Source organism: Cetorhinus maximus, chromosome 4 (assembly GCF_964194155.1).
Source record: "Cetorhinus maximus chromosome 4, sCetMax3.hap1.1, whole genome shotgun sequence".
Taxonomy (NCBI): Eukaryota; Metazoa; Chordata; class Chondrichthyes; order Lamniformes; family Cetorhinidae; genus Cetorhinus; species Cetorhinus maximus.
In genome coordinates this window covers 63,083,421-63,102,909 of record NC_135882.1, presented here as the reverse complement: position 1 = coordinate 63,102,909, position 19,489 = coordinate 63,083,421, and the positions used below count along the sequence as shown (strand labels likewise).

The following is a 19,489-nucleotide window of genomic DNA, read 5'->3' as shown; positions in this document are numbered from 1 at the left end:
TCAAAAAGACAGCCCAATCCATAGCTCCCCATTAAGTCACTCTCAGCAACTGCCCAGGATGCATCACAAGCAAGAATAAAATTATCCACTATAAGATAAAGCATACCAAAGAAATTAAACAAAAGTACAGCCAGTCATAGTATTTAAGTTAGTTTTCATTAATTAGCAAGAAAGCACAATGGAAGGATTTTCAAAGATTCTTGCAATTAGGCCATTGTGGCTTTTGAAAGCATTGCTGAACTCCGAACGCGCTTCACATGTGAAGTTATCAGGCATATGCCAGAAAGTAGAGAATTTAGCTGACTGCATTCCAAAGTGAAGAGTTGTAAATTTAGTATTTTGGAACCATTTGCAAAGTGTGTAAGATATTCTAGAGAACCTAGGACCTGAAGATGACAGTGGCACCTGATTTTTCTCCCCTTTCAGCCAATGGGTCTTGGATAGATATGTCATAGCAAATCTCACAGCAGTGTCAAAGAGAAGGGCATATTTCTATATTAATGGACAGAATATCCAGCTTCAGGTCATTTGTTGTTAGGTGAAATTGGGATAGCTCAAGACTCCGAGAAAACCTGAAGCCAAGAGTCGGAGATAACGATTAACCTTGATTCTGCCTGACTGAAAAGCAGTTTAGCTACATTATCAGCTTATTAGCTGTGGCCCATTATCTCTGACCTTGAGAGACCTAAAGAGAAGACACTTGATTAATAATGGGGGTGGGATGATTAGGTGAAGGGAGGATAAAGAGAATATCACCATTCTGGGTTGTATGGGCATCCAGGTTTTTTCCTCCTCAAGAATGTGATTTTTGTTTTCTTTTGATTAGAGTTTTGCTGGAGTCTCGACGAAAGTCGAAGAAGATAACTGCAAGAGGGATTTTTGCTGGTGCAAGAGTGGTACGTGGAGTGGACTGGCAATGGGAGGACCAAGATGGGGGCAACGGACGTAGGGGAAAGGTAAGCAGTCTGTTTCAACAACATTTGGAATTTGGTCAGTCATCCAAGTATTACCTGCTTATTTGATAGTATTGTTGAAGTGCAGACCTAAAGCCATTGTCATAAATTTGAGAAGTTAACACCAAAGTGGGAGTAGAATGATAACGGATACAATGCAGGTGTTTGCATTCTGTTTATATGTATTTAATGCACTTTGCAATTAACTGTAATGTTACTTATGAAAGGCTGTTGAGCTTGAATAATGGTTGCACAGCAAACAATAAATACATTTGATTTCATGATTCTTTGGAATGCATTCTACTTGTACTATTCATTGAAAACAAGATGTGTTTCATGGTTTGCTGTGTTACCATTATGGTTTGATTTCGGGGAGGTTGAAACTGGCAGCCAATAGACTTTGTGATGTTGCTTTTGAGAATTTATACTTGGAAAATTTTCTTCACATTTTAAAGGAAAATCATCTTCCTGAAATTTGTGTAGAATATATCTGTCATATGCCTGTGAAAAGCAGTAGTTGAAAGTATCACACCTCAGGATGTATGTCTAGGGCCGAAATGTTAACTTGTTAAGGGATACCCAGTTAACTAAATATGTGTAAATCAAAAGTCGTCCTTAAGATGTTAAGAATGAATAAGCAGTGGAAAATGGAGCATTCAAATTGCTCATTGCTTTTTAAAGTTACTGGTTACAATCTGGCAAGGAGCATGAAGACACTAATCAAATTGCTATAAATGTATCAAATCACTGCAAATATTTTAAGTTAGTTTGATGTTCCAGCCTGCTATAAAGTTATTGGTAAATGTAACAGTAAGAAATCCATTTAAATGAACATGTGTGAAATGCTTACTGTTACTCCTTTGTACCTACATATATGGCTTTTTAAATTCCTAAAAATGTTTTCTCAGAAGCCAAATCTTGCTTCAGGTGCTTGGCACTTTAATCTGGTGTACTTAGCTGAAGCTTTACCTGCTGTATTGGCCTTTGCTCCCCATTTCATCAAATGATTTTTCACGCTTAATTGTAGTTCATGCCAGTTAAGACACTAGTATTTGCTATTCTTTTGGCTGCACCCACCACCTCTGTTGGGCGACCTGACTTGACTCAGTCCCCATGCTCTTGGCCTCAGCTGTTTGGAGTTCTTTAGAATATGGCCAACCATGGCACTAGCCTGCGCTGACCTTCTGGCTGAATCTTAACTGGTTATCATCAGCTGTAGCGGAGTACTTGGATCTGGAGTATTTGTGGTTGGGCTTGAATGTGTAACAGCTAATGGGTAGATTGTAGGTTTTAAAAAAAGGGATTTGCTTCAGAGCCAGTCACGAGATGGTTGGACTGAATCTGGATAGAGCATTGTGAAGAACTCCTGGGTGTTGATTCTTCCAGAGTGCTTTACCAACCTGCTAGCTCGCCATACACAGCTAGTGCAAGTGTTTTGTGGCTCACCTGTTTGACTCCCACCTAGTCCAAGTGATTTTGTGCTTGCCCCCTCAAGTGCTTGGTTCAACTGAGTGGAATGTTTCTTAGCCTGCATGGATCGAGTGGATATTGTCCTATCTGCTTAATTTTTTTTACTTGTTCATGGGATGTGAGTGTTGCTGGCAAAGCCAGCATTTATTGTCCATCTCTTGTTGCCCTTGAAAAGGCAGTGGAGAACCACCTTCTTGAACAGCTGCAATACCTGTGGGATAGGTACTGGTAGGTGGGAAGGAAGTTTCAGCTTCTTCGTAAGATTATACAAAATAGGGGAAGAAGGAGAACTTGTGGTCCCTCGAGCCTGCTCCACCATCAATAGGATTAATCTTGGTCTCAATTCTACTTTTCCGCCTCTTCCTGAAAAGCCTTGACTCTCCTATAATTGAAGAAACTGTTTATCTCAGCCTTGAACCTATTCCATGATTTAGCCTCCACATCTCTTAGGTGGAGAATTCCAAAGATTCACATCCCTCAGAGAAGAAATTCCTCCTCATCTCCATCTTAAATGGGTGGCCCCTTACGCTAAACAATGCCCCCTGGTTCTAGTTTGCCCAAAAGAAACATCATTTTTAAACCTATAAGCTCCCTCAGTCTCATTCTCCTAAACTCCAAATGAGCAGAGGCCTCCTGCGCTTAGCCTTTCCTCATAAGGCAACCCCTTCATCCCAGGAATCAACCTAGTGAACTGTGAGACTGAGAGCTACGTGAATACCAAGTGTCAGATGTGTACATGCCACAGCTTCATGATGTGCAGGCAGAGGGGGTGACCACCAGACAGCTAAGCATCACCAGGTAATGCATGGTCCCCTGAGAGTACAGATCACTTATAACTGAATAGTACTTTGTAGTCTTTTTTCTCGCCTCTTGCTCTCTAATTGGTATTTCGTTCTTAAAACTGATACGCATGGTAGTTTCTCAGGGGAATATAGCCAGAGTCAAACCCACAGCACCATGTGTGGCTCAGCTGTGCAATGGAGGAGGGCAGAGGCCAGGAAAGAAATAGTGATAGGTGATTCAATAGTTAGGGGAACAGACGGGCATTTCTTCGGCTGCAGGCGTGACTGCAAGGTGGTATGTTGCCTCCCTGGTGCCAAGGTCAAGGACGTCACTGAACAGCTACTGAACGTTCTGAGTGGGGAGGTTTGCTAATGCTGTTGGGGTGGGTTTAAACTAGCTTGGCAAGGGGATGGGAATCTGAGAGTATATCCAGAAAGGAAGAAAAGCAAAACTGGAATTGGAAGGCATCAAATTAGTACATGAGTATAGAAAGCTGAGGAAACCAAGGTTGGAGGGGAGACTACAGAGTACTATTCTATGATTAGTGGTATGTACTTCAGTGTAAGGAGTCTAGTGAATAAGACAGAAGAACTGAGGGCATGAAGGTATGATATTGCAGCTATTACTGATACATGGCTTAAAGAAGAGAAGGAACATTCCTGGTTACAGAGTTTTCAGATGGGTTAGGAGGATTTAGAAAAAAAGATGGGGTGGGCATGCAGCCGTGGTTAAGGAAACAATCACAGCAGTGTGGAGGGATGATAGGTGGAAGGAGTATCAAATGAAATTATGTGTTGAATTGAGGAACAAGGAGTAATAATACTGCTGAATACTTACCCCAAAACAGCCTGAGGGAGACAGAAGAGAAAGTATGCAGGCAAATTACTGAGACACACAGAAACAGAAGGGCAATAATAGGGGATTTTAACTTCTCTAATAACTGGGATGTAAAAGGTAAAGAGGTCACAATTCTTAATGCACTCAGGAGAACATTTTTAGCCAGTAGTTCATAGGCCTGACAAGAGAAGGAGCAGTTCTGGACTTAATTTTAGGGAATGAATCAAAGTCACAGCTTTCCTTGTGTGTGACGGTGACAAAGGTAAACTTCCCCTCATCCTTCTCGACTTGTCTTCAGTTTTTGATAAAGTTGATCATACTATCCTCTCAATCTCCTGGAGGAGCTTCGCGGACCATCAGTGGTCTGCAGACTATACTCTGAATCACTGGCCTAGATACAGTGAATGGGAAAGACCAATTTCTGTTAGCAGATATGTCAATACCCAAGAGGCATAGATTTAACGTAATTGGTAAAAGTATTAGAGGAGAGTTGAGTTAATTCTTTCATCCAGAAGGTGATGGGGATCTGGAAATCACTGCCTGAGACAGAAATCCTCAGTGGATTTAAAAAGAACACTTGGATTTGCACTTGAGGTGCTGTAACCTATAGGCCTACAGACAAATAGCTGGAAGGTGAGATTAGACTGGATAGCTCCTTTTCAACTGACACTTGACATGATGGACTGAATGGTATCCTTCTGTGCTGTAAATCTGTCTGTGTTTCTAATTGTATTAGTCTTAGTTTGAGTGCCTTGGTCTGGTACTGAGGAAGTTCCTGCCTTCTGAAATACTGCGCCTGGGTTTTCTTCGGAGTCCCTTAGCAGTTCTCCCAAACCTTTCTAGATATGATCAAATACGTAGGTTTCTCTGCTCACCCCTTCAAATTGCACTGAGAATCTGGCCCCATTCATGGCCTGGCCACAGAATCTGTCTTCCTAAATTGGTAGCAAACCCCAAGAACTTGTGTTCTCTCTTCTGAGTCCTTCTGTTTAAACTTCATTTTGATGTCGGAATTCCAGCAGTTGCCAGCATCTGGCAGTATTGGGGATGCTGGCAACTGGCACAATTGGAGTGGGGCAGTGATCTGTTGTCTTGAGAGAAGAAGTGTGAGTAGAGTGAGAGGTGATTTTGTTGAAAAATATAAACCTGAGGAGACTTGACAGGGTGGATGTTGAAAGGATGTTTCCCCTAATGGGAAAGACTGAAACTAGCACGCAGTTTAAAAATATGGGGTCTCCCAGTTAGGATGGAAATGAGTAGAAGTTTTTTCTGAGGGTTGTTAGTCTGTGGAATTTCCTTTCCCAGAGAGAAGTGGAGGCTGGATCATAGAAAATTTTTAAGGCTGTTAGATTCTTGACTGACAAGGGAGTAGACTGGAAAGAGAGGCCATAATTGTATCAGCATGGTCTTGTCAAATGGCGGAGCAGGCTCGGGGGAGCTGAATGGTCGACTCCTGCTCCTAATTCATATGTTCATATGAATGGGACTAATGTCATGGTTACTTTGTTTTGGATCATTGTCCAGGAATTGCGGTTCTGGCAATAAACGTTTTGTTCTGACTGGCTCATACCCTGTTATGGAACCCTAAGATAATAGCAAAATACTTTGGTTACTGGAAATCTGAAACAAAAACAGAAAATGTTGGAAAAAGTCAGCAGGTCTGGCAGCATCTGTGGAGAGAGAATCAGAGTTAATGTTTCGAGTCCATATGACCCTTCTTCAGAGCCACTGAAGAAGGGTCATACGGACTCGAAACGTTAACTCTGTTTCTCTCTCCACAGATGCTGCTAGACCTGCTGAGTTTTTCCAGAATTTTCTGCTTTTATGGAACCGTTTTGTGTGAAAGTTTTAAGCTCTTACATACTCTCCCCCATCACTCTTCATCTTTAGCAGTCTTTACGTTCCTGCCTTAAAACATTTAAGGTTAAGTGTTGTGCAGCTTCGCTTCTGGCACCATCAAAAAGGAGATTGCATTCATTGGGTAAAAGCTATACACTTGAGGTGCACAGTTGACTGATATGCACCTCTGAGGTATGTCAGGAACAGAAAATTTGCCTTGGAGTACACTGGTATTGAGTTTTCTGACTTAAAACAAATTTAATGAATGTAAATTTCCAGGAACAAAAATGACTTCTTGAAATTTTTAGTTCATGTTTGAGATGTTATCCATATTTTTATGTGAAAATTTATGAATCCTCAAAATAATTTAGTTGAGAATTTTATTACTGAATTTTCAACATCAATGAAAGACCTGTAACTTGCAAGGCTGTAGACCAGGTGCTGGAAGGTGGGATTAAAATGGGCAACTAGTTTTTTATTTGTTCCTTTTTGGCTGGCGCAGACACGATAGGCTGAATGGCCTCTTTTACTGTGCTGTAATTTTTCTATGGTTCAAGTGATTTAGATTTTTGACAGGACATTTTGCTTTTTTCCTGTCTTGGTAAAGGGCACAACACTGGTGTTACTGCTTCCTAGTGCTATCAATTTGTGTGGAGCTTGTAGCAATTATTAACAAATGCAATCACTTGCTCACAGTCAACTTTTGAGAATTGATTCTCCCTTTTGTTTGAAAATCTTCTGGAAAAAACAAAGAAGCTGTCAAATCTTTGCTAATTCAAGTTGACATACAGATAGTATGCTTAGTAATACTTGATGAGAATGTGCCAATGTGATTGGAAGCTCTAATTATTTATTGATGGGAGAGGAGGGAAAATAACCAGTAGAAGCCCAGGCATTTTTGACTTGAGCTGAGACATTGAATTAACAATTATAATAAAGGTGTTAGAAAACACAAGACAAGTTTGATGGCTAAATTTAACCATTTTATTTAATATATCTTTAAAATGTTAAGTTTGTACCTGATTTTTTTTTTGAATTCATTCACCAGATGTGGTCATTTTTACTCTTGAGAAGGTGACGTTGAGCCAGTATAAAACCCTACTCATGATTCTACAAAAGGCTGAAGAACTGTTGAGAGATTAAATGGCTAAAGATTGAGCAAAGCTGACATAATGGTGGATCTGGAAGTCTTTGTACTTGGGTTCAGAGGCATGGTGCACTCAGTAGTCTGCTCAGTTTTTATCTAGTTAGCAAGGAATGGAATAAGTAAGAGACTGAATAATTAAAATAACTGTATAAAATTAACAATATATTTAAAGATTAAAAATATAAACTCATTTAGAGTAAGCAAAATGGTGTTATGGGAAGTGTTCAGAAACTTGCTTCACACCATCACCTGGTGACCGAAACCTGGAACTGCATTATGACCACTGATGTAGAAAAATTGAATAGTAAATGAAGGTTTTTAAGTTCTCATGTTTTCAGTAACCTATGAAATTTTTTACACAAGATGGAATTTTATATCTCATTACTTGACATTATCTGTGGATGTTTATGTGGTTACAAAGAATGAAAGTTAAACAATAACAATTTTCAGCCTGCAGTGGAATACACTATTAAAAATATGCTTGTAATGCTAATGCACGTGTGGAAAAATAACTACACCATAGGCCTAACTTTTAAAAAAAAAAATTACTAATTACTTGTTTTAGATGGTGATAGGAGAGGTGAAGTAGTGGAGTGAAAGGTGTGTGGTATCAGATAAAACATGGATACAAGAATTGAATGGCTTGTTCAGTGGAAGAGCACGTGGTTGGGGGAGAGAGTGGTGGTGGGACGGTGGGGGGGGGGTCATGAAAAAGTAATGTGAAGGAATGCTGAAATAGATAATCTAGTCAGATATGGATCCAGTTGTTATATAATTTGTCATGTTCAGAAGACAGGAAAGAAAATATACATAACAAAAACAGAATTACCTGGAAAAACTCAGCAGGTCTGGCAGCATCGGTGGAGAAGAAAAGAGTTGACGTTTCGAGTCCTCATGACCCTTCAGCAGAACTGAATATAGTTAGGAGAGGGGTGAAATATAAGCTGGTTTAGGGTGGGTGGGGGGAGAGAAGTTGGGGGGGTGTGGTTGTAGGGACAAGCAAGCAGTGATAGGAGCAGATAATCAAAAGATGTCACAGACAAAAGGAACAAAGGGGTGTTGAAGGTGGTGATATTATCTAAGAAAATGTGCTAATTAAGAATGGAGGAACAGCACCTCATCTTCCGACTAGGCACTTTATAGCCTTCCGGGCTGAATATTGAATTCAACAACTTTAGATCTTAAATTCCCTCACCCCATCCCCACTCCGTTTCTTCCCCCTCCCTTTTGTTTTTTTCAATAATTTATATAGATTTTTCTTTTCCCACCTATTTCCCTTATTTTTAAATCTACAACTGTAATACCTTGTCAGCCTTTCCACCCCACCCCCACTAGAGCTGTACCTTGAGTGTCCTGCCATCCATTCTTAATTAGCACATTTTCTTAGATAATATCACCACCTTCAACACCCCTTTGTTCCTTTTGTCTGTGACATCTTTTGATTATCTGCTCCTATCACTGCTTGCTTGTCCCTACAACCACACCATCCCCCAACTTCTCTCCCCCCCCCACCTTAAACCAGCTTATATTTCACCCCTCTCCTAACTATACTCAGTTCTGCTGAAGGGTCATGAGGACTCGAAACGTCAACTCTTTTCTTCTCCACCGATGCTGCCAGACCTGCTGAGTTTTTCCAGGTAATTCTGTTTTTGTTTAAGAAAATATACATGTCTACGTCAACCTGGCTACTTTATAAAATTATTTTTTAAATGGACAAAGGCTTTACCCTGGCATGCCTGACTAGCCATACCAGATGAATGCCTAGCCTTCAAAAACCAGCAGGGACCTCATTATCTTTAAAGAGGTGCTAATGCCCCCTGTGACTGCAGAAAATCAAATTCCAAAGAAATGAACAAACACCCTTTTACATTTCTAAGGTAGAGCCCTGGCCAATGGAGATGGCATGTCTGTGAGGGCAAAAGAACTCTGAACACCTCTTAAACATTTGAAGATTCCAGACCTGGAAAATACATCACAAAAACAGAATTACCCGGAAAAACTCAGCAGGTCTATCCGCAGTTTTTTGTTTTTATCTCTGGAAAATACATCTTTTGTCAGAAACTCAGAAGGAGTGGGGGGGGTATGTCACGTGACCTCCGCCAAGCTGCTAGAACCTGTAATATCACCATGTAGAACTGAACCCAGGCAGTCTACCATTTATGGCGTAACAGGTAGCAACAGAAAGAGCTCTGCCCAGGACTAAATTGCTTGGCCCTCATCGACACTGTGTTGTACTGGAACATTTGAACATCTGTATCTGTGCCGACAAGATTAATTCATGTCTGTGCTTCTCCCATTGTGGAAGTCAGCTCTATTGGAAAAAGTGGATCCCTCAGGATCAGCTTCGGCCAGCTAACCTCTCTGAAGGAATACACCATTGGACATTTTGATTCTGGACTCGCATGAAATCATAATTCTTATTTTTGCCTGACATCTTTGCCCTGAACTCCTTTCTTTCCCTTATCCCCCTTTTATTGTGGTGGACATTGCAAACCCCCGTCCCTTGATTTGTGTGTATGTAAAATAAATTAACCCTTTTATTTTACATTTATCTCAAGTTTGCTGTGGGGTTATTAATAGAGGGTTGGATCACTCCAAAACTGAAGGGTTGGGGAAAATATGCCACCACTTATAAAGGGGAAAATCAAAAAAAGACAAAAACACCTTTCTGTTTACGGACAGGTGGTGAGCAGAGAAATCAGAGCTGTTCTAAATTAATCCCCCCTCCGGTCCGTAACAAGTCCTTGCATGATGTGTAAATGAGTAACCATGCCCTGCATTTGTAGAGTTGCATTTTCCAAAATGAATTGCCATATATTGATTAGTATCAAGAATCCTAACTGATTCCTTCCTCTGGTTGATTTATTTCCTGTCTGTATCCAGGGGTGCTGAAGCCATCTATGATGATTCTATTCGCTGAAATCAGTTAAGTTCGTATTGCTCAAGGAGTGAATCTAGGACCTTCCTGATGTGCGGCTCAGTTAGTACTTAGATAACTTCATTGAGCTGTCTAAAGAAGTTTCCTTTCCTTTTCTAAGTACAAACATTTTACTTCAGTATAGTGACATAATGTTTGCAGCTTCTCTATATACCGGGCTTCCTGAAATGGCATTTTTCATACGTGCATACCAAGGATTGTCACTGTTAATATCTATTACAAATAATTTTCATTTTGCTGAAGGATGCTATGTACTTTGAGCACAGAAAAATATTTTGCATTATGTTCTGACTGGGATAATAAAGACAATTGCCACCCACATCTGCTCCCCATCATTAATGTGTTCATGCAAATACAATTTTTTTGGTAATGTAGAGATCAGTATAATATGCAAGTCGTTCATCAGTGTTCACAGCTTCCTGAAAAAAAACACTTTAATGCTGGAGTTCTTCCAGCATTCCTCCTCCTCGAGTTGTCATTATCCAACACCCAAATACCAGTTTCTGACATGCCCCAAATTAAATCTGACCAAGGTTGTTCACTGTCTTTTATTGTCTCGCGTAGCCCAATACTAAACAATACAAAAACAGAATTACCTGGAAAAACTCAGCAGGTCTGGCAGCATTGGTGGAGAAGAAAAGAGTTGACGTTTCGAGTCCAACATGACCCTTCAACAGAGCCTTCTTCTCCACCGATGCTGCCAGACCTGCTGAGTTTTTCCAGGTAATTCTGTTTTTGTTTTGGATTTCCAGCATCCGCAGTAGCTTTTTGTTTCAATACTAAACAATAATGCTTCATATTCTCAATAGTGACGGACGAGTTCTTCACCAGGGCTTAGAAACTGAATACATAATTGACAGTCATAGCTTGGAAAACTGCTTCAGTGGATAGTGCAACAAAAAACAACTATTTAATTTTCCAGCTTATTACAGCAAAGTGCTGCAAAGGGAATATAATATTTACCCTCTGTGTAGTTCCCTAATTTTTATTTATACAGATTAAAAATTGCAGAGAAAATTGATATATTTTTATATGTGCTTCACTCGTGCGATAGCTCATTTTTTCCACCCAAAATAAATGGAGCACTTAAAAAGCTCTAACCGGTAACTTTGAAATTAACTTTACTGCAAATGGTTAATTGTTGTTGAAATTTGAGTGATGTTAGCCAATGTGTGTTTTTTAAAAAATGTGGTGGGGACTGTTTTGCCTTGCCACATGGAGTTGGTAAATTACCTTGAGTGCCAGTACATATCTCTACAAAGTGATCAAACTGTGGTATGTTTTAGTTGCTGAAGGTTAAATAAATTGTATTTTTTCTTCCCTGTTGAGGGTGCAGGAAAATGGCCAGCCTTTTGTCCCTGTAACCAATCAAGGCTAAAATGCACAAAGGGTATTGGAGCGACTTGTTTTTTTGTTTCTCTTACACTCTCTGAAGTACCTAAACTTCACTTCGTGATGTTTGTTCACAATTAAAGTTGTTGCTATTGGGTCAACTGTTGAACATGCAAACAAACACGTGACTGTGCTATGTTTCTGTTGCACCATCACACGAATTGTTAAGGTGTTACTTGATTCTGGTGACTTTTAAAAACACAACATTGATTTCTAACTGCAATTCGGAGATGTGATTCTAAAACCCAGAAATCATCAGTGTAAACTGCTCGAATTTGATTTGGTGCCAAATAAGGAGGGGTAATGAATCTTGAGGAAGGAGATCAAATTACAAATTGATTTGGCTAAAGTACTTGTAAGCAAAGCAATGTGTCAAAAATACATTTAAATTAAGTGTGAAACACTACACATGGGAAGAAGAACAAGCCCCATACACATCCCGGAAATGGTGTTGAAATAACAAAGGGCAAAGTTGAGAGGTGCTTTGGAGTTGTAACATGTACAACACATCCAACATCAATCAACAATCAACAAAGCCAATAAAAACCTTGTGCTGTATAAACAAAATACAAGTCAGAAGAAATCATGATAAAACAACTCAGAGCCCTATTCAAACCACATCTTTTGAGTATTGGGCCCAGTCCTGGTTACTGAGACACACAGTCAAGAAATAGAGGCAGTGCAGAGAAGAGCCAAATGGTTGTTACTATTGTCAAGGTTCTGAGCTATGAAGAAAGACTGGAGAAAGTTGGGCTTTGTATTCTGGAAAGGGGTTTTCTGAGAGGACACCTATACAATGTAATAAACAAAATGGGAAAGTAAACCCAGAAAACTTGTTGGGTGTAGGATAAAAGATTGTGTGTTCAAATTAGAAAAGAACACGTTTAAAATTGATTACAAGAAATTCTTCATGTAGAGGATGGTCAGTACATGGAATGAACTCTAGGTAGTGGAAGTGAAAGTTCTGGAATCTTGTCAGAACCAATTTGATAACTGTAGCGGAGAGAATTGTAGCCTGTTTTGGCTTTATGAATTGTGATGGGCTGAATGGCTTTCCACATGCATATGAAAAGTTATGCTTACAAATTTTTCTTGCATGGAGGGACATAATTTCTGTTATTGATAATCAGAATAAGGAAAACTCTAGTGTAATTTCTTTAAAACAACAGCTTTGTTGTAATGTATTGGCTCAGTTTGACAAATCAGATTTGTAAATTTGATTGAAAATATCAGCTATTCACCTTTTTTCCCCAAAATAGAGGGGAAAGGGAAGAAAATGACAAATAATCCCTTTAGCTTTATTTTAGTGAGGTAATTATTACACGGCAGACTTTGTCCCAGGCTTGGATAATTAGATTGTCTTTGCTGTTGCCTCTGAGCCTTCTCCTTTCTTTAGAAGGGAGGCAGTCTGGTCAGTCCTGTGTTGTTTCATCAGCTAACAGGAGGTGCAAGTTTGAGGCAAGAACCATTGTCAGTCTTTTCTGTCAGATGGTTGTAAAGCACTCTGTTTTATAAAAGTTTCAAATGATTAAAGGGAAAGAGTCACAGACAACCCAAATCTTCTGAATACAGAGTCATTTAAGCTGTGTGCATTAAGGCAAGAAGGCCTACATTAAAGATAGGGAAGACCTGCCTTCAGGTTAGTGTGTAAGCTATATAGAAACATTTCCTAGTACACTTGCTGCTAACAACAATCATACATGAGATTCAACCAACAGGAAATCGTTCGCCTATTGCAGGTCTCCCAATTCCTCACTACCTGTAGTGTCTGGGAATCCTGCCCCTTTGTAAAGTTAGGATCCCATTGCCCTACTCTGACCAACCCGGTTATTCAAACTCTATTGCCATCCCTTTTTGATGAAATTTAGTGAAATTGAAGTGGAATTTCTTAGAATGTAAATTAAATATAGTAGCATTTTCTGCTGTCCCTAAAAGCATCATATTAAATTAGCAAGCTGGCTATGATAAGTTCAGCCAACAGCAATTGTAGCAGCAAGATGGAAAAGGACAAACCAGGATCCCCATCCATTCAGTCCGATCAACGACTCTAAGATTTATATTTCTAACATTCAATGTTTATACTGGTCATCAGTAGCAGAAAACAGTTTGAAATTTAATTCGTATTACTAACTTAATCTTGTCTTTTAAGGGAGTGGTTTACTTTCTTAATGTTTTCTGTTGTTTCCTCAGTCCCCAGAAGGATACAATTAAATAAAACCCACTTATAGACTAACTGGACTATTTTCCATTTCCAAATAAAAGATTAGCAAATTGAATGTTCTTCCTGGTGACATACTGTCTTCTGTTCATCTTTGCAGTTTAAACTTTTCAAATCAAAATGCAATGGTTTTAGAATTATATTTGGATGGTTAAAATGTGGTTTGAGAACACAGCCTTTTAAAGTATCATAAGGATAAGTTTTGTTAAAGAGAAAGTCTATGATGCAAAATCATTTATTTGGAGGATTTATTTTATTTAAATAAGCTGGCAATAACGTACAAAGGCACATGACTAAAGGCATTACAGGGTCTAACTATATAGTGCAACTGATTTTAAAGTGCACTATTAAAACATAACTGAGTTAGCGACTGCACTGCTATTAATGAGGATATATTGGAAGGAAAAAGCAGTGCTAAGTGATAGGCTGAAAAAACTGACTTGAAGGAAATAAAAAAGAAAATGCTGGAAATACTCAGTAGGTCAGGCAGCATCTATGAAGAGGAAAACAGAGTTAGTGTTTTAGCACAGACCAGAAACATTAACTTTCTTATCTCTCCACAGATGCTGCCTGACATACTGAGTATTTCCAGCATATGCTGTTTTTATTTCAGATTTTCAGCATCTGCAGTATTTTGCTTTTGTACCACTTGGAGGAAACCTAGTTTTGTTTTATGGCATTTGTTTTAAATATTGGGTTTGTATTTTATGTACTGTCCTACAGAAATGAATAGCAGACAGGACTTGATATGCCAGCATTTTAATTTATTTTTTCATATATTATATTTACTTCAAAGATATAAAAGTTATGGAATTGTACTAAATGCATTTCTTGTGCGCAGAATAAATGCTGTGGTATTGCAAATTAGGCCAACTGCAAGAAAGCAATTAAGAATCTAGTTGTTCTTCATTTTGCCAAACACCCATTTGCAGTATTTTTGGATTTTGCACTGTCTACATTGTCATGTGAGTTACTTTTAAAAAAAAAGTGTGTTAGTGAAACTGGGAATCGAATAAATCTACTGCTTGAACTAGCGTTTAATTGGAACTGTTCTGAATTCTGACAGGAGAAGCTAATGTCAAAAACTGTTTTGGTAGTTGAAAAATTGTGTTGAGAAGCTTCTTTTGGACAGTAATTTCTTTTTATTTTATGACTCAAATGACAGACATTGGAAGGGAGCGAGAAAGTGTTTATGAAATTTATTGAAAGCCATAGGGTAGTGATAGTGTAATTAAAATCAAGGTTAAAATTGAGTGTTGGATGTCAGCAACACTGGAGGAAAAAATGCTGAAGAAGGTGTGTTAGTGAGAAACTATATAGGGGATAGATACTACGTGAAAAGAGATGCCACATGTGAGGTTGCAGTTCTTTTATGATAAAGCTTAGAATTCATCATGAGTACTTCTTTCAAAATTTAAAGTGCTGTGGATAAAGTATAAGGAAATATGCTTATTAGATAATAAACAATATCCAAGATAAGTGGTTCTAAATTCTTTATTATTTTCTTGTGTCCAGTGACAGCTAGTTGAAGTGGCAAAGGAGCCATGTGTAGATGGGTATATTAAAATCATGGTAGGAAGAGAATTGACACAAGTAACGTATTAGATTGAAGGAATATGACCTTGTGATGATTGAGAGAATGCTCTTCTGCTTTCTGTTGGTTATTTTCAAATAGCAGACCTGACTAGCGAGGCTTTTGGCTAGGTTTTGCTCAGCAATGGGAAACTTACAATTGCCTTCTGCGTCAGTGTGCTGGTTTGGAGAAAATTATTCAGGCTTTCTACTTTTGACTGCTATTTAGCAGATTCTGTTGGAAGTGAATATTGGGTGAGGAAGTAACCAGGGTTTGTTGTGATGCATTCTATTTTGCAGTTGAATAGTTTTGATGCTTGCTGTTAAGGAACATGCATGATTAATTGCCAGTTGGATATACATTAATAGGGTGACTGATTTTTTTTACATTATACCAGCAAGAAGTCAACAACATCACTTGAAAAATAATAGGGAAAAAAATTGATGAGCAATTAAAAACATATTTCTTTAAATTTCTACTACTATAAATATTTGAGGATAACTGCCAATTGCAAAGTTGTTGTGAAACCTTATCCTGGCACATTGCTTCAGAAATGAATGGGGATTCTATTGGAAAAAAAATGCATTGCAGGTGAGTGAATATTAAACTAAAACCATACTATTCATTTCATAGATTCACAAAGGGCAAAGGGAGAGGTTGCGTGTTTTCTTTGTGAAGTCTGTTATTAGGGCATGAAATACCCTGTTAGAAAACTGGGTAGAAGCAGAATACATTCTAAGTTTTAAAGGATAAATAGATAAATGAAGAAGAAAACCCATTTCAATCAGTATGAAGAAGGAAATGGGTTGCTCACTCAAAGACCAGGCACAGAAGAGATGGATAGAGTTCTTCTGCACAAATTCTTCTGCGCAAATAAAATTATATGCTTTAATAAATGTTTTATTTTAGCAGCAATTTACAATATGCCACTTTACTTTTGATCTTTGCTTTATGTAACTGATAAATATCTAGCTGGACATAGATTAAATGTAACTAGTTTTTAAACCAAATTTTCTGATTTGATTTTGTATTTAAAATGCACCATATTCTTTTGGAAAATGGGCCAGAAACTGTTAGTGCCAAAGTACCATCTAAATTTTCATTGCACTGCATGGGCTAGAAACTCATCTGAGCAACACTTTTGTTCGTGGGCAGATTATATTGTTATGATCCCCATAGACACTGATAACTTTTTAAAAGAAATATGGATTTCCCAGTGACCAATGGAAAGAACTGCATGACATAATTTCACATTTTAAGACTTTAACTTTAAGATTGTAACAAACTATAATCAACATAAACTAAACATTGCTTAATTGACAATTAATACACCAAACTACAGAAAAGGTACTTCTCCATTAACTAATTAACACAACTGGACAAAAACAAAAACTTTACGACCCGTTTGTACGTTACACCATGCTCTCAGCAGATATGTAGCCTTATAGATTCAGATCCAAACCCTCCCAACTTTTTCAGCAGACTCTCTTCTCCCAGCCAGATAGGACAAGTCTTCTAGTGTCCTTTGAAAGTCACTTAACTCAGCCTTATGAGTATCCCTGAACTGACTGCTGGCAGCAAGGCCCACTACGGCGACTCCTTGGTGCTTAAATCTCTGCTTGTCCTGTCACTTAGCACAGCAAATCAGTTCTCCTCGACATCCTGCTCGGTTGTTAACACACAATAGTCTTTTTCTCTGCTTTGCACAGCAACAGCTATGTCTCTGTCCAATTCCAGGTCTCTTTGAGTCTGTGTGTCAGTGTCTAGAAAGACCAATTACCCCTCTTTTGTCTCAAGGTATGGAACCTATCACTTGACTTTTAATAGGTTTCAGCCTGGGCCTGTTTCCCCATGACACCCAAATCACATGGGCTTGTCTCCAGGCAGAATTAGCATGATCTCCACACCCCATTCAGAACATTCTGCTTCACTTTAAATTCACTTAAACATTTTAAAGCTTCACTGTCTCACCTTTGTAACAACATTTTAAAAGACATGACTTAGATTGAAAATTTTTCCCAATTAACTGATTAAGTTGTGAGCAGCTGTTTATTTCAATGCATGGTATATTCCAAATGGTGGAACATGTATGCATCTTCGAGGGAATGTTGATGAGTGTGGGACTGTCTGTTAAAGATTTTTGCATACAGCATAAAATTGAAACATTGATCTGATATCGAGTGCACATTATAAAATGAAGTCTAAGAATACTGAAATTCATGTGATTTGGGAATAATCTTGACATAATTTGTTAAAAAATGTAGACATAAGACTGTCTACCTCTAACATTGCCTGATTCTACCCCTGCCTCAGCTCATGCGCTGCTGAAACCCTCATCCATGCCTCTTTTGCCTCTGGATTTGACTATTCCAACATATTCCTGACTGGTCCCCGATGACCTTCTTTCCATAAAGTTGAGCTCGTTGAAAACTCTGCTGCCTGTGCCCTAACTTGCTCCAAGTCTTGTTCACCCATCACCCAGTGCTCATGATTTGCATTGGCTCTCACTTGAGCAGCACCTCGGTTTTTAAAAATCTTACCCTTGTTTTTGAATACCTCCATGGCCTCATTCTTTCCTACCTCTGTAACCTGTTGCAGCCCTACAACCCTCAGAGATATGTGTTCCTCTAACTCTTGCCTTTCATGCATCCCTGATTTTAATTTCCCCATCATTGGTGGCTGTGCTTTCGACTGCTAAAGTCGGAAGCGTGCTCAACCTTATCTCTCTACCACTCTTTCCTCTTTTTAAGATGATGTTTAAAACTTACTTATTCAAACCCAACTTTTGGTCATCTGCCCTAATATCACCTTCTATGGCTCGGTGTCAAATTTTGTTTGATATCAATCCTGTGAAGTGCCTTGGGATGTCTCACTATGTTAAAGGTGCTGTATTAATGCAAGTTGTTGATGATGCATCTAAGTGACACATCTGCTTGTATCTAACTGGCATAGCTTTACAGTCATAATTGTTGTAACCTTTCTGTCAGAAATGAACTTTACTGTCTTTCAAACTGTCTTCTATATATCCTAAGCAAAGTAATACTGACAGAACTGGAACTAAACTAAGCACAAAGGACTGAAGCTGAAATATGGTGTTAAAAACACATTGACTCTGATTTTACTGTGGTAATGATGGCAAAACTAAGAATGTTTTGCAACTTTGGGAGTCCGGATGTGTGCAGAATAATGTGGAAATCCAGAAGTTGCTGTCAGTCAGCCCTCCATTGGGTATGATGTATGGGTTCCCATAGATTGCAGTCTCCCTTACAATCATGAATTGACAAGATCTTCCTCTGTAGTACTGTTAGCATGGATTCACCAACCTTTGGCTGCCTTCTTGGATCTTCAGGGCTTCTACTAAGCCCTGTTTGATTATCAGGGCTTCCCTTGACCTCTCTTTACTTGGAGTCTGCTATCCGCAGCTCTTTTTCTGTTTGGAGGCTGTTTCTCTGCTCCTCTCTTTTTACCTTAACTTAATGGGGACCTCTCTCTTCCCCTACCTGGGACTTCCCTTTGGGACTTCTTCCTGTGCCCTGCCTAGGACACTAGTTTTCCATTGTGCTCTGCTCCAGGTCACCTGACCTGGGTTTTTGTGTGTTTGTTTTCCTTCATGCACAGGCACTCTGAGCCCGAAGAAGGTTAAAAAGTTGCAGAACTGCGCATGTGCAGCCTGCTTCTGGTCTGTGCATGAGCCAAAGCTCCGAGGTCCGTTGGAAGTTTAAGTTCCTGACCTCCGCTCTCAATGAGGTAAGCATAGTTTTTCATAACAACTTTATAATTACTATTAAAGATCCTTACTGACCCTGAAAGGCTAATTTTCTATAAATATGGAATGTCAAATTTAAAAAAAAAATCCTTCAGCTTTTGCTAGCTGAAAATTTAAATGAAAGTGAAGAATTGTAAGTGCCTTTAACTTTCTGGTTTGTTATATGAGCACTTTAGTTTGGTTGCTTATCTTTTTGCTGACATCATTGCTGCTACATACTAAGGCATCCCTTGACTTAGCGCCAGATTTAAACTGCTAGTGGAAAAGGGGAAATTCCTGCCATAGGGATGGCTGGATTTTTGTGGGTGGCTTACACTTTGCTCAGCAGTCCATGCTTTGTGCTGAGTCTTCAAGATAAAATTAGTATTACTCATTTTTGGTAACGATACTGCACAAGGATGGAATCACAAATATGGAATCAAGAAATGCTTGGCTGGAGAGTGCCTGGTCATATTTCAGGAGTCACAGTTGCTCCTTCAGCATAAGGTTCACCTCAGTGCTGAGATAAAACCTGCACTCATTTCCTGGTAGCTGAAATTCCCAAACTATAGCAAGAGCAGTAATATCAAGGAA

The 19,489-nt window shown here is 38.9% G+C and overlaps 1 protein-coding gene across 3 annotated transcripts in view; it reads left to right on the top strand.

The window, feature by feature from the left end:
- Window positions 1-19,489, top strand: part of mib1 (MIB E3 ubiquitin protein ligase 1) — a 187,280-nt gene that overhangs the window by 18,581 nt on the left and 149,210 nt on the right. For all 3 annotated transcript variants that reach the window (XM_078540225.1, XM_078540222.1, XM_078540223.1), the window contains exon 3: window positions 827-956. In XM_078540225.1, the coding sequence (XP_078396351.1) occupies window positions 827-956 (130 nt within the window). The remainder of the gene's footprint in view (window positions 1-826; window positions 957-19,489) is intronic.